General features: G+C 36.6%; 1 protein-coding gene across 1 annotated transcript in view; it reads right to left on the bottom strand.

The window, feature by feature from the left end:
• Positions 1-9,304: 9,304 nt before the first annotated feature.
• Positions 9,305-15,921, bottom strand: part of LOC106883505 (prolyl 3-hydroxylase 1) — a 167,770-nt gene continuing 161,153 nt past the window's right edge. The window contains exons 14-17 of the mRNA XM_052968028.1: positions 15,646-15,796; positions 13,627-13,741; positions 11,598-11,670; positions 9,305-10,332 (exon numbers count right to left, since the gene is read on the bottom strand). Of these exons, the coding sequence (XP_052823988.1) occupies positions 10,009-10,332; positions 11,598-11,670; positions 13,627-13,741; positions 15,646-15,796 (663 nt within the window). The 3' untranslated portion in view covers positions 9,305-10,008. The remainder of the gene's footprint in view (positions 10,333-11,597; positions 11,671-13,626; positions 13,742-15,645; positions 15,797-15,921) is intronic.

Genomic DNA, 15,921 nt, shown 5'->3' with positions numbered 1-15,921 from the left:
TACAGAGGTTTATCCTTAGCTAGGTATTTCTCCTGCAGCTGTCTCACTAGAAATAAGGCATCAGTAGTGCTTTTACCTGGCACGAACCCAAACTGCATCTCATCTAAATTGATTCGCTCCCTAATTAGTTGGGCTATGACCCTCTCTGTAACTTTCATAACCTGATCTAACAGCTTGATGCCTCTGTAATTATTTGTATCTAAAGCGTCACCTTTACCTTTGTAGCAGTTGACTATGATGCTGCTACACCAGTCATTGGGTATGACTCCTTCGTGTATCACCTGGTTCGTAATACGGGTGACTAGGCTATAGCCAACACTGCCAGATATTTTGAGCATCTCTGCAGTGATTCCTGATGGGAAATGTTAATATGTATGTTTGTGTCCGTTGCTCATCTCAGATTACAATGAAAATATATTTGCGTGCATGCATATATGCTTGTGTTCTGCATGTTGTACAGATATGGATGTATATTTGAGTGTGTGTGTGTAACTGTGTTTGCAAAATGTGTTGTGTTTGTGTGTATATGCACTTACTATGTTGAGATTCATGATTATAGTGTTATTGTGTGTTTGTATACATGTCGGTATGTGTTAGCATGTGTGCAAGTTTTACCAAGGATTTGCCACAACACAAACTATCACAACAAAACCTCCAATGACTATTTGCATTATATATGCCTACATTCACACACAAACATTTTATCTTTTTACTTCTTTCTGTCATTAGATTGTGGCCATGAAGAAATTTTAGTTGAATGAATCAACCCCAATACCTTTTTTTTTTTTTTTAAAAGCTTGGTACTTATTCTATCAGCTTCTTGCTGAACAGCTAAGTTACAGGAATGTAAACACACAAACACCAGTTGTCAAGCAGTGGTGGGGGACATACACACACACATACACACACTACTTTCAGTTTCCCTCTACCAAATTCACTCACAAGGCTTTGGTTGGCTTGAGGCTGCAGAAGACACCTGCCAAGGTGCCATGCAGTGGGGCTGAACTTCAAACTATGTGGTTGGGGAGCAAACTTCTTACCACACAGCCATGCCTGCACCTTACATGATAAACTGCATGCACACCTACATACATGCAGTGCTGTCTTAAGTCATGGGTACACAGGACTTTCCTGGAAGTCCTATAAGTCTACAATCTCAATGCCAATCTATATATGCTGTTGTTGCATATGTTGGGACCCCACTACATTGCTTTTCCAGGAACCTATAATGTTGTAGAAGGCCTTGTACATACACGCACAGCAAGTTGGCAGAATCGTTAGCACACCATGAAAAATGCTTAGTGGCATTTTGGCTGTCTTTGCATTTTGAGTTCAAATTCTACCAAGGTCAACTTTGCTTTTCATACTTTCAGGGCCGAAAACATAAGTACCAGCTGAGTACTGGAGTCAGAGTAATCAACTTCCCGACTACCCAAAAATTGCTGGCCTTGTGCCAAAATTTGAAACCATTGTAGTAAAACTGCACATATATAAATCAACTTAATAAAACAAACACACACAGAACTGTAATTTTTCGCACATGACCTAGACTTACCAAGAAATAAACCACACTCAAAACATTCCCTCAAAAGTATATGCTTATTCCATCACAGAAATAAACATACTGGCAGAATATGCAATCCTGCATACACATGCACACACACAAAGCTGTATGACAAACTAATTGATTAATGTGAGTACAGAGACACACAAACTGACTGTATTCAACATTCTTAACTTGCAATTTGAAAACAATAATCACCTACATTGTCCTGACTGGAGAAAAAAAAAATTAGGCGCAGGAGTGGCTGTGTGGTAAGTAGCTTGCTTACCAACCACATGGTTCTGGGTTCAGTCCCACTGCGTGGCACCTTGGGCAAGTGTCTTCTACTATAGCCTTGGGCCGACCAAAGCCTTGTGAGTGGATTTGGTAGACGGGAACTGAAAGAAGCCCATCGTATATATGTGTATATATATATATATATATATGTGTGTGTGTGTGTGTGTGTGTGTGTGTGTGTTTGTGTTTGTCCCCCCATCATTGCTTGACAACCGATGCTGGTGTGTCTATGTCCCCGTAAGTTAGCGGTTTGGCAAAAAGAGACCGATAGAATAAGTACTAGGCTTCTAAAGAATAAGTCCTGGGGTCGATTTGCTCAACTAAAGGCGGTGCTCCAGCATGGCCGCAGTCAAATGACTGAAACAAGTAAAAGAGTATTAAATGACCAAATTAATTGCAGTGTCCACACACACACTAACACACTATAACATACACAAATACCCACTTGCTCACAGATACAAACAATACTATAAACCATACACTTTACATACTAGGTACATATATACACACGCACACTTACTCCTTTCTTTCTTTGTAATTTGAGATAAACAACACTTACGTACATATATATACTAGCTAATACAACAATTTGTAGCTTTCTATATAACATACACATACCAACACACATGCATATTAACACTATACAACACCCATACATAGCCACACACACACACACACAAATGCATGTATGCAGATTCACACCTTAAATCACATTCACACAATGCATATGTATAAAAATACTAAACACTCCATATATTCTTTTATTCTTTTATTCGTTTCAGTCATTTGACTGTGGCCATGCAGGAGCACCACTTTTAGTCAAACAAATCAACCCCAGGACTTATTCTTTGTAAGCCTAATACTTATTCTATTGATCTCTTTTGCCGAACTGCTAAGTTATGGGGGACATAAACACAAGAGAATTGGTTGTCAAGTGACAGTGGGAGAACACACACACACACACACACACATATACGACAGGCTTCTTTCAGTTTCTGTCTACCAAATCCACTCACAAGGCTTTGGTCAGCCCAAGGCTATAGTAGAAGACACTTGCCCAAGGTGCCACGCAGTGGGACTGAACCCAGCGAGCTACTTACCATACAGCCTCTCCTGTTCCTATATAACATTGATAATGCTTCACAACCAATGTTGGTGTGTTTGTGTTCCCATAACTTAGAGGGTCAGCAAAAGAGACCACTAGAATAAGTACCAGACTTAAAAAAGTAATTCATTTGACTAAAAATTCTTCAAGGTGGTGCCCCAACATGGCTGCAGTAAAAGATCACACGCATATACATATATACATACACAATGTTGAGTCTTTTCATATTTCATGTTTTAATTAACAGTTGAACCAAGATCATCAGCATAGTCATGGTCAAAGAGATGGTACATGCTCTGTTAATATTTTGATTACTTTTGCTTGATGGTGAAGCTTTTGTCGTGGACAGAATGGAAACTTTATCTCAAGACATTATCACAATCATAAAGGAAAGAGGAGTTAGGGTATGTCCTGAAGGATTCTGGCTATTGTTGGAAAGTCTTTATTTGGATGGAAAATGTTTTGTGCAAAGCTTGATGAATTTTCGAACTTGATAGCTTTCACACTCTCATCTGTGATTTATGAGCAAAGATGGCCTTGACAGTTTCATTTGAGATTTATGGATATAGTCCACTCATCTCTACAACTGTTGTTCAACAAAAGGTAGGCTTTTTTGATCAATACTATTGTGCTGAACATCAGGCCATATTAGATGTTATATTTTAAAGGCTTACATATTCTAGTAGATGACAAAGACCACTCAATTACATTGATGTTATTTGTTGAAACACACAACACGAAATTGAGGACAGAAAGTTGCTGATACGGCATGGTTCAGAAGATAATGTCTGACGTCATAAAGCATGTAAATAAAGTTAGAAGATAAATGATATTTGAAAATACAGAGTAAATGGATTGAAAAACAATAATTAACTTACCAATTGATATCAATCCAAAATACTTTTTAAATTTATTTCTTGATGGAAATAAAATTAACATTGGGACGACAACATACTGAGTGGGAAAAATAACAAGAACTAAAATAAACAGGCAACAAACAAAAGACACATTTGTATCATAAAATATTTAAAGGCTCAAAATTAAACACTATACTTCAGTATTCACCTAAAAGATGAGGTTTAACATATATACATGTACATATACATACACACATGCACACAGGAAACTGGTCCCAATTTTTGTTTAGCAATTGTGATACATCCCTAGAGGCAGAGATAATTTTACCAAATCAAGAATTTATATTGTTTAGTATTTGATATACCTGTATTTATGTATGTTGTTCAAATATTAGGGTGTTTGGAAAGTAATTGTATTTTACCAGAAAAGATATAAAAACTGATGTAAACTATGTTTATCTGAATAGTTTTAATCAAGAATGTAATCACCATCATTTTCAATGGCTGCAGCCCAACAGGAAAATAACTTTTTAAAGCCATGTTCAAAGAAGCCTATTTCTTTTGCTGAAAAAATGTCAGAAAGACTTTTCAACTTCCTTTCTATTTCTGAATGTTTTGCCCCTTATAAAAGAATCTAGTGATCAGAACAGATGGAAATCCATAGGAGTTGAATCAGATGAACATGGAGGATGTGGAGGAACTTCCCATCCTAATGATTTTATTTTTTCTTGGGTTTGTTTTGAAGAGTGTAGTGAGGCATTGTCATGCTGGAGAATAACACCTTTTCTGATTACCAAAGCTGACCCCTTTTGACGTAATTTTTCATTTACATGATCAAGTTGTTGGCAATAGCCATCTGCATTGATGGTCCTTCTATGTTCCAATCGCTCATAATGGATGATACCTTTCATGTTCCACCAAACACAGGGCAAGGATTTTTGTGGATGGAGTTCTGGTTTTGATGTTGGCACTGGCCTCTCATTATATAATAACCTTTGTCCTTTTCATTTTTTGTTGTGAAGCAAAACCTGTTCATCGCCTGTAACAATGCACTGCAGAAATGACAGGACACAATCACCATCTTTAAACCTTTTAAACCACAACTGATATATATGAGCTTTCATTGCTTCCGGATACACTTCACAAATGTTTTTCATTGCTTTTGTAGTGGTACTTTTCTTTTGAAACTCATACACTAAGCAATGGCAAATATGTTGTTTCATAAAGTTCTTATCCTCCACTGAATAATTATCAAAATACACTGGACCAGGAGGTATTGTAATTTCAGTCACAATCAATGTGTGAACTGGATATCCACACAACTGATGATGTAATGTTTCATGTGCATATTACTAATATGTCAAGAATGTGAAGACAACTGACTAGTGAGTTTCTGTGATCATTCAGAACAAAGAAAAAAGGAAACCATGTTGATCTAATGGGGAACATTTGCCCTTCATTGCCACATGCCAGCCCCAAAACTGGACGCATAGCATCAAAAATACCACCCTCTCCATCTTGAGTAAGGACTCATTACTGTAACAACTTGAGGTTCAAGAGCTCTTAACTTTTCAATATCTTGCCAAAAAAGATATTAAGTGATCTATGAGGCATAGATGTGGATGCTCTCAAAGAATAATTAGAAGAACTTTTATCTAAGATACCAGATGGAACCACATTATGGTATGAAATGCAAAGACAGGCAGCTTTGTCTCATTGCTTCATCAGAGCCAAATCTAAAGACAGGGCTGCAATGTGAGTTTGAAATAAACTAGCAGACTTAATGGCAGTGATCCAGCATGGCTACAGCCCCTGGATGAAACCAGAAAAAGATACATACATATAGAAACACATGTATACATACATATATATGTGTATGTGTATGCAAATGTATGTATGTGTGTAATAATGTGTGTGTGTATATATATGTAATATAAAATATATATGAAATATGTTAAAATAAACATAAAAACCATGTAAAATTCAACTTCCTTGGTTTTTTTTTACTGGAATATTATATTTATTTTGCCATTTCTCAAGCTGGTAATGTCAACATGTCCGGTTAGTAACTCTATATGACTTAATCTTGAAATGAGCAGGCATAGGTTGAAAAAAGACAGAATGACCAAGGGCAGATAATTCACTGAACAGCAAACAGAACTAGGGACAAACATTTCATAAACCAGCATGGGAAGCACAAGGAATAAACAAATAGAAGGAAGGTGGCAGGAATTATAGAAGTTGAGATATAGAAGGGTTATCAGTGTTGAAGTGTTTGCACATCCAGGTGTTGAATAAACAGGTGAGATCAATGGACATATTGTTATAAACGTGATGGCACTAAGGAAACAAATTCACTGACTGGAGCTTGATAGAAAAACAACCAAATCAATGGGACATGCTCTGCCTGGTGGTTTACCATTAATTCCCATTGAAATGTACTTTGTGAAGTGAGAACATGAGAAAATTTCACTCTTGATGTTTATTTGCAAATTCTCCAAACAATGAAGGTTTCTTGTGTGAACATATGTAACATCTTTTTGATCTGTTAATATAACGTTTGGTCCTAAAAAGAGTCTTCCAGTTGATGTTGTAGTTGGTTCCCATGTCCTTAGGTCTCCAGATTAATGCCAGAAGGGCTGTGGCCTCTTCTCAGGATGCTTAAAAGAAGAATGATGAGTGTTGTATCTGGATTTAAATTTATTTTCCATGGATCCTATATAGCACTTGCTTTCTGTCTGGTCTGCCTTGCCGTTTGTCATTACTTGTGCCTCATATGCAATAGAGGATATATCATATGCTTGTCCTAGGGGGCATTTAGATTAATTTCTGCATGTGCATTTGTTGATTGTTGATATAGGCCTTTATGCTAGGGGAACAGGACTATGTAATCTTAACTGTCTATTAAATTAATTGTTTTTTTAATACTCATGGTTACTCAAATAAGAGTAAGAATTTTTTACATATATTTGTTTTAACATTTCAGAAGGGTGGGGCAAACCATAATTGTCATTTTCTTTCATGTTTTCCTTATAGTTACTTCCCCTACATGATTAAATATTTATGATTACATGCTAAATAATTTACTTGTTTTTAAATAATTTTATCTCATCATCATCATTTAACATCCGTTTTTCATATCTTTTACTTGTTTCAGTCAATAGAAAGTGGCCATGTTGGGGCACTACCTCAAAGGGTTTAGTCAATCAAATCAATCCCAGCACTTATTTTTTAAAGCCTGGCATTCTATCAGCTCCTTTGGCTGAATCACTAAGTTACAGAGACATAAACAAACCAACACCAGTTGTCAAACAGTGATGGCAGACAAACACACACACATATACATTGGGTACCTTTCAGTTTTTGTATACCAAATCCACTACAAGGCTTTCGTCAGCAGCCCAGGGCTACAGTAGATGATAGTTGCCCAGGGTGCCATGCAGTGAGAATGAACAGGAACCATGTGGCTGTGAAGCAAACTTCTTACCACACAGCCACATCTGACCTACCAAAATATTCTAAATTCTCTTCCTCCTCATTCATTGAATTCTCTATTTTTCAAAGTTCCCACAACTTCTATTGAGCTTATTTCTCAATTTATTTCATGTAAACTTTTTTCTTTTTGTTCTCTCTCTCACTCTGAGCAATTTCATCCAACAAAAATTCATTACAAAAAGCACTCATTACACTCAACAAATTCATCAACAAAAAGCACTCGTTACACTCTCAGAGTGGTGGCGTTAGGAAGGGCATCCAGCTGTAGATCAAACTGGAGTCTGGTGCAGCCTTTCAGCTTGCCAGCCCTGGTCAAACCATCCAACCCATGCCAGCATATATAATATAATACCAGCTAAATGATGATGATGATATATGTATATACATATATATGCCAGTAGTCCCACCCATGCCAGTATGGAAGACGGATGTTAAATTATGATGATGATGATGGACACACACATACATGATGAGCTCTATACACACACACAAACACGATGGTGTATGTGTTTATCTCCTCTCATTGCTTGACTACTGGTGTTGATTTGTATATGCCACTTGTAATTTACCAATTCAGCAAAAAAGACTGATATAATAAGTACTAGACTTAAAAATTATATGTTCTTGGGGTTGATTTGTTCAACTAAAACCCTTCAAAGTGATGTCCCAGCATGGCCACAGTTAAATGACTGAAACAATTAAAAGATGAAAGATCCTCTTGCTTTTACAGTGTTTGTTACTTTCCTACAAATATTCAATGTCAGTTACATTGTTTTAAGTTTTGCAATAATACTGGGCTACTACAGTTTTCTTATGTAATTTGCATCTAATCTTAATTAAGTATTCTTTTATTCTAAAATTAAGTATTCTTTTATAACTAGTAATGCGTTCAATGTTATTTTGAAATTTCAGAAAAAAATCCAAAGGTAATTAAATATACCACCTGTCCTACAATACATAAGTGTGTGAATGTGTGCACATGTACATTTAGTACCTGTTGTTGCTTCCTTACTATGGTTTCTGTTGGCATCAAGATTTTGGGGTAAAGCATTCATCAACAGGCTTTTGTAGTAGTTAAAAAAGCAAAATACAAGATAATCACTTTGGTGCTTCATACATAAAAACATTGTCAACCATGCTCTTCACACCGTATAATATATAAATATGTATATATATATATATATATATATATATAGTGTAGATATTTAGGGTAAATCACAGCGGTTTCCTCTTGTGTGTGTGTGTGTGTGCGCGCGCATGCAGATGCGTGCGTCTCACTATCTCTCGTCTTCCTGATTGTTGCTGTTGGCACTCCGTCGCTTACGACGTCGAGGGTTCCAGTTGATCCGATCAATGGAACAGCCTGCTCGTGAAATTAACGTGCAAGTGGCTGAGCACTCCACACACACGTGTATCCTTAATGTAGTTCTCGGGGATATTCAGCGTGACACAGTGTGACAAGGCTGACCCTTTGAATTACAGGCACAACAGAAACAGGAAGTAAGAGTGAGAGAAAGTTGTAGTGGAAGAGTACAGCAGGGTTCGCCACCATCCCCTGCCAGAGCCTCGTGGAGCATTTAGGTGTTTTCACTCAATAAACACTCACAACGCCCGGTCTGGGAATCGAAACCGTGATCCTATGACCGAGAGTCCGCTGCCCTAACCACTGGGCCATTGCACCTCCACTGTCTTCCTGATAACTATCTAAATATAAACACTTCATCCAAATGTGAAATTTGTATTATTTAATTGAGCTCCAACATCAGCTTTGGCATGACTGTTATAGCTGGATGCTCTTCTTAACACCAACCACTTTACTGTGTGTCCCAGATGCATATTCTTTTCATGCCACCAGCACTAGTGAGGCCACCAAGTAACCTGTAAAACAGGAAAGGAACAAGAAAAAGCCCCTTTGTCTAATTGGGGGTAGTATTTGAGAGAGGAAGGTGGCTATTTGCCAGTGTACTTTTGCCTACAAGTCTAGAATCAGACATTAAAAAAATAATATTTAAATTTTGTTTAATTTTTAATCAGTTTTAATAAATTTCCAATATTTGTTCTTGATTGTTCTACAAAGAGAAATACTTCAAAATAGCACCTATATTCTTTAACATAAAGCATTTGTTAAGCCATACACACCCTTTCATACACACATGTATTTACATATCAATATATACACACATATATTTACATGTATATGTACATATACACATATATACATGTTTTACATAAACATATATATATATACATATATATATATACGCATTTTTTTGATGTCACATATAAAAGCATTATGCATAAAATTCAATACAAAACATATATATATATTTTATATTCAAATTTATATATAATTAAAGCTTCTAGATCAACATCATCATTTTGTTGCTTTACTTTTATGTTGATTGTCAATAACTGTTTTTTGTTATGAGATATAGTTCAGCTTTGGCATTAGAATTTGTTCAAATTTGCATTTTGAGTGCGAATATATGAGCAAGTGTGTGTGTGTGTGTGCGTGCGTATGTGTGTGTGTGTGTGTGTGTGTGTGTGTGTGGGGTGAGTGTTTTTTATCGAAAGACTTTTTGAGTGGCTTTTCCTCTTATCAAACATTTTGTGAGGAAGACAGTAAAGATGAAGATGTCTATTGAAATTATTTACATAAAAATATTAATAATACTTTTTTCACAGCATGAAGACATATCATAAAGCTAGGCCTACAATTCTTCATTTTTATTCGATATACTGTCTGTGTTCTTTTCTTTTGAAGAAATGTCTGTGGAAGAATCAGAAGAATTTGGTTGGTCTTTTTCAATATCATTGTCAGCACTGTCAGAACTAGATTTTTCGCTTTCCTCTCGCTCTTTCTCTACTTGTTTTAGAATTTTGTAAGCTTGGCTATGAGCCAGTTCTTTGAAGTCTGGATCTTGAGTATACCACATAGCCAAACAACAGCGCTGGCCTTTTATGACTGCTTTCACTCCATGATAATCTGCAGCATTGAAGCCAACTAGTCTTCCACACTTTGGTTTCATAGACAACTGGAAATAAAAAAAAGAATTATCATTATCATAATCATCATTTAATGTCCATGTTCCATACTGGCATGGATTGGACAATTTGACAATATCCCATGGACCCAAAATCTGCATTGTGCTTTACTATCTACTTTAGCATGGTTTCTACAGCTGGATGTCCATCCTAATGCCAATTGCTTTGCAGATTGCTTTTTCATGGCACCAGCACGGAGGTCACTATGCAGCTTACAAGACTATGAACCCCGAGTGGTGGTGAGGCAGGTTTAGAGATGGGGGATAAAAGTATGAGAGAAGGGGTTAGAGCAAAATTGTAATATATGGAGAAGCAACAACATTGACCAAACTAAGTAGAAATGGCATTTAAGGACTGAATTTTAATCTCTTCACTTCTTTGAAGGTACTCAGAGACACAGCAGGAATCCTTATTAATTAAAATAGTCAGAAACTTTGCTCTTTCTAAAATTCGAGAGCTCACGGTATGGTTGGCTCCAGAGACAATTATAAAGTATTCTTTGTGCCAAAGGAGCTTTTATGTAACCAATTAATTTGCTAGAAATAGCAGTCAAAGCTCCCTCAAATTACAGCCCTGATGTCTTCAGAAAAAACAAAAACAAAAGCTGTCATTCATATGTAAAAATACTGGATGGTTAGAGTAGAATGCTTTCAATCATAGGTTTGCTCAATTAGGACTGAGCTTAGATTAAACAATAACAACATACCCATTTGCATAAATCAGATATTACTAGGAAAAAGCTCAATAAATCATCCAACCATCTCAAGCAGGTGACAAAAGGGGCAGTGCTTGAATTTGAGCAGTGCATAACATCCAACCCTGACAGTAAGGCATTCTGGAAATATGTACATTCAGAGCAAAGACCTCAATTCCAGTTGGCCCTCTTTGCAATCCCCACACAAGCCAGATTACTGACAATCCCAAAGAATGCGCAGAACTCATTGCTGAATGCTATGCAGGCATTTTTATGGTTGAAAACTAAAATATACCATCTCCACCACCTCTGACACCAAATTCCATAACTATGGAATTTACACCTGCAATGCTTGAGTACAGCATTGTGCCACAGACCTCAGTCTTCTGTTATCTCCTTCGTAAGGCTCAACATTTTGAGATTGGCCTTCAATACTTCATCTCATGTAATATAGGCCCAAATTTACATATATGATCAGGGGTTATTTTTTGAGACATTTCTTTGAAAAAAGTGTCTTATATCTCATCAAATATACTATATTACTAAAGACTAATACTTTACCTGTTCTGACTTATTTGGATAAGCAAAAATGAATTCTCCTCCTGTGAATTCTCCATTTAAGTAGATGATGGCACTAGAATTAAAAGATATCACAAAAACATATAATATAGTTTCATTTCATGGTATTATGTAAACAGAAAAGGTAGATGTAAAAGTAATGAGGATGTGTGAATAAGTTCTGCTCAGAGCTGATTGAAGGAAGCATTTGATGAGCATTTCATCTCTCTGGAAAGTATATTATTTGAAAATTTAAGTGTCAAATGCTAAATATAATAATGATTCCTTTGAAAGACTACTGTGTTGCTACATTGAATAAATTAAATGTAGAAGCTCCTTCATGTGTACAATTAACTTAATGATATATAAAGTTAATGTTTTTACCTAACGGGAGCATTCACATGATTTGAGACATACCACAGAGCATAACAAGTATATTTTCACAAATGAATGAAGAAATATAAGAAAAATTGGGATTATATAGATCCGTACTCTAAAAATAATAACCATCATCTTTATCATTTTACATCCAATTTATGTTTGACTCTCGTAGCTGCCATGTCTTAGCGATCTCATTTCTCAGTTCTCCATATTTATCAACCTTTTCTGTTTCTTTCATGATGATGTGTTGAACTCCTGGTACTGCCATGTCAAATATTAGGCATTCTTGTTTGTCCCTCCTAAAGGTTACTATATCCAGCCTTCAGTGCTCTAACACCTTGTCTGCCTGGAAATCAAAGTGCCAGAGAATTTTTGACTTCCCCTCTATTACCTTTTCCGGTGTATGTTGGTTCCAAGCACCTGTAATCTCATATCCATACTTATGACATTGTAACCAGTGGAGGTTTTGGACGACCTTGTCATGTCTACGCTTGTACTCTTTCTGCACAAGACTTTCACAAGCACTAACAATGTGAGTCACACTTTTGACCCTCTTCACACACATTCTGCAGAGGTCCGTTGCACTTGTGTGGTATATATTATTTTTCACTGAGTTGGTATTCAATGCCTGGTCAGTGATTATTAGGCTTTCATCATCATCATTATTATTATTATTATTATAATCAAAGCAGTAAGCTGGCAGAACCATTAGCACACCAGGTGAAATGCTTAGCGGTATTTTATCTGTCACTATGTTCTGAGTTCAAATTTCACTGAGGTCGACTTTGCCTTTCATCCTTTCAGGGTCGATAAATTAAGTACCAATGAAACACTGGGTTTGATGTAATCAACTAGTCCCCTCCCCCAAATTTCAGGCCTTGTGCCTATAGTAGAAAGGAATATTATTAATATTATTATTATTATTATTATAAGGTAGCAAGCTGACAGAGCTGTTAGTATACCAAACATTTTTAGCAGCATTTTTTCAGGCTTCATGTCCTGAATTCAAATTCCATTGGGGTCTACTTTACCTTTCACTTTTTATGGGGTCAATAAAATAAGTACCAGTTGAGCACAGAGTTGATGTCATAGACTAGTTCCTTTCCACACAAAATTTCAGACATTATGCTTTCTGTAGAAAGGATTATTATTATAATAGAAAGGATTATCATTATTATCTTCACTAATACCACTAAATTTTCTTACACCAAATAAAGTGTAAATTATATCTATTTCCTGGCTAGATAAATTTGAAGAGTCTACACCATTTCGAGCGTGGCCGTTGCCAGTACCACCTGACTGGCCTTCGTGCTGGTGGCACGTAAAAACACCCACTACACTCTCGGAGTGGTTGGCGTTAGGAAGGGCATCCAGCTGTAGAAACTCTGCCAGATCAGATTGGAGCCTGGTGTAGCCACCTGGTCCACCAGTCCTCAGTCAAATCGTCCAACCCATGCTAGCATGGAAAGTAGACGTTAAACGATGATGATGATGATATGCTTTTAGCCAAAGATGCATTGCAATACTTTAATCACGATTTAATATGATCATGTGTCAATAAAATTTTTAAAATCAACACCTTAGCTGTTCATTCACTAATTAAAAATAAAAACAAAGCAACAAAAGATGGAACCCGAGGGAAGAACATTACCTGTAATCTCTTTGTATATAGGCTGGTACTTCTTTTAAACAAGTACCATCAGGCTGAAGAAGGCAGTTGTCTGCATGAATTGGATGAGATAAATCATTCCGGTCTAATTCATCTTCTGAGGACAAAAGGTAAAAGTTTAAAAATTACTTATTGTCATCAACATCAACGTTGTATGTTTTTCACTGCTGACATAAATTGAACAAGTATGCTGCATATATATAGGTACTTGGTTTGATATTCTATCAATAATTAGGTTCATCTTCAACACATTCCAAACCAATATACAAACACTCCATATCTTCATCACCTCCAAATCCAGTTTCTACCAAAGCATCACTATCTCCGTACCTATTAGGTCACTGTAGCACTGCCTTATTTCAACTACCCTCCAGATATCTACATTCTATGCAAAGCCCTGTCATCATACACACACACTTTTTAGACACTAAGGTACTTCAAGACAGCTGACTAGTGAGAGTTCTGGTAGACAATACTCCCTATTCTTAGCAGAACATGTGCTTCATACGTGACTAAGTAGCTGACTGAAGTCTCCCTATTAGACATATCCCTCAACTTTTCACACACAACTAAAATTTATAATACCAAATCTCTGCAAATTTCACTCACAGCTGCTCTGCAGTAGATCAGGCAAAGAACATGGCCTACAATGCCAGGGGAAAAAAATTGCTCATTCACACAAAGTGCACAGCTTTTACCCACCACTACAAACTATGCAGCATCATCATCTGGAATATGAGAGTGAGCTGAAAAGTTCATAGGCCGATCAAGATACTCTCATGAAATGCGATTAAATGAGTTTTATTTTTCAGCATAGTCCCTCTTGAAATCCACACACTTCTTCCATCAGTGTTGTAGTGTTCAGATCCCATAAGTGTAGAAGCTTTCATCTTGTTGGTTAAAAAAGTCAACAGCAGATACGATGTCATCATCATTGTGACACTGGTTCCCAGCCAAATATTTTTTCACATTGGGGAACAGATGATAGTCAGATAGGGGTCAAATCACGAGAATAAAGTAGGTGATCTACCAGTTCAAAGCCTTCATGTATCTCATAGCCAGCAAGTTCTATCACCCACAAAATAATAGTCATTCACCTTTTTGATCCTTTTGACAGTCCCTTTTCTGATATTGTCTATTTTCATCATGTCAAATATCCAACAATTTAGTTGCTGACTTAACATTACATTTAGCAATCGCCATTTGTTTACAGGTAATACATTAGTTTAATTAGGCGCAGGAGTGGCTGCGTGGTAAGTAGCTTGCTTACCAACCACATGGTTCTGGGTTCAGTCCCACTGCATGGCATCTTGGGCAAGTGTCTTCTAATATAGCCTCGAGCCGACCAAAGCCTTGTGAGTGGATTTGGTAGACGGAAACTGAAAGAAGCCCATCGTATATATGTATAGATATATATATGTGTGTGTGTTTGTGTGTCTGTGTTTGTCCCCCTAGCATTGCTTGACAACCGATGCTGGTGTGTTTATGTCCCTGTCACTTAGCGGTTCGGCAAAAGAGACCGATAGAATAAGTACTAGGCTTACAAAGAATAAGTCCCGAGGTCACTTGCTTGACTAAAGGCGGTGCTCCAGCATAGTCGCAGTCAAATGACTGAAGCAAGTAAAAAAAAAAGAGTAAAAGAGTATCTAAGTTGGGGATTGAACTAGATGTCATATCTGCTGTTGCGGACTTTTTTGACCGACAAGCATATTTGAACCGGTAATAACATTGCATTTATACATATCACTGTTTAGTGCTCCCACTTCATAAGGAACTAGAACTATTTGAACTGTTGACTGTTAGGTCTGCTGCTCCAATAACCAATTCCAAATTCAGTCCTCAAACTAGCGCAGGATTATCCACCACAGACTGTTAGAGATAACTGGCCTAAATATTGTTAGTGTTCATAGGGTTGAACATCTTATTAGGAGCAATAAAGACTGCAATCATAATGAATAACAAAATATCATTTTAATTCAACTTGAAATCAATGCAACTTACCATCTACAGCTGTACGACAGACCAAATGAGTGAAATCAAAGTAGAGGGGTTTAGTTAAATTTAAATATTTCTCTACTAACAGACGTCCTTTTTCTGCAAGTTTCAGAAGGAGACTTACAGCATCGAAACTAACAGTACCTTCTTTGACAAGCTGGTCACCAGGATAATAATATAAAGATAAATAAAAATGGTTAGCAAAATATATAAAATATGTAAATGTATAAATACAAACTCATTCATATATATATATATATATATATATATATATATATATAT

The sequence above is a fragment of the Octopus bimaculoides genome, chromosome 5 (genome assembly GCF_001194135.2).
Source record: "Octopus bimaculoides isolate UCB-OBI-ISO-001 chromosome 5, ASM119413v2, whole genome shotgun sequence".
In the NCBI taxonomy this organism is placed as follows: domain Eukaryota; kingdom Metazoa; phylum Mollusca; class Cephalopoda; order Octopoda; family Octopodidae; genus Octopus; species Octopus bimaculoides.
This window is presented reverse-complemented; position numbering and strand designations above follow the sequence as displayed.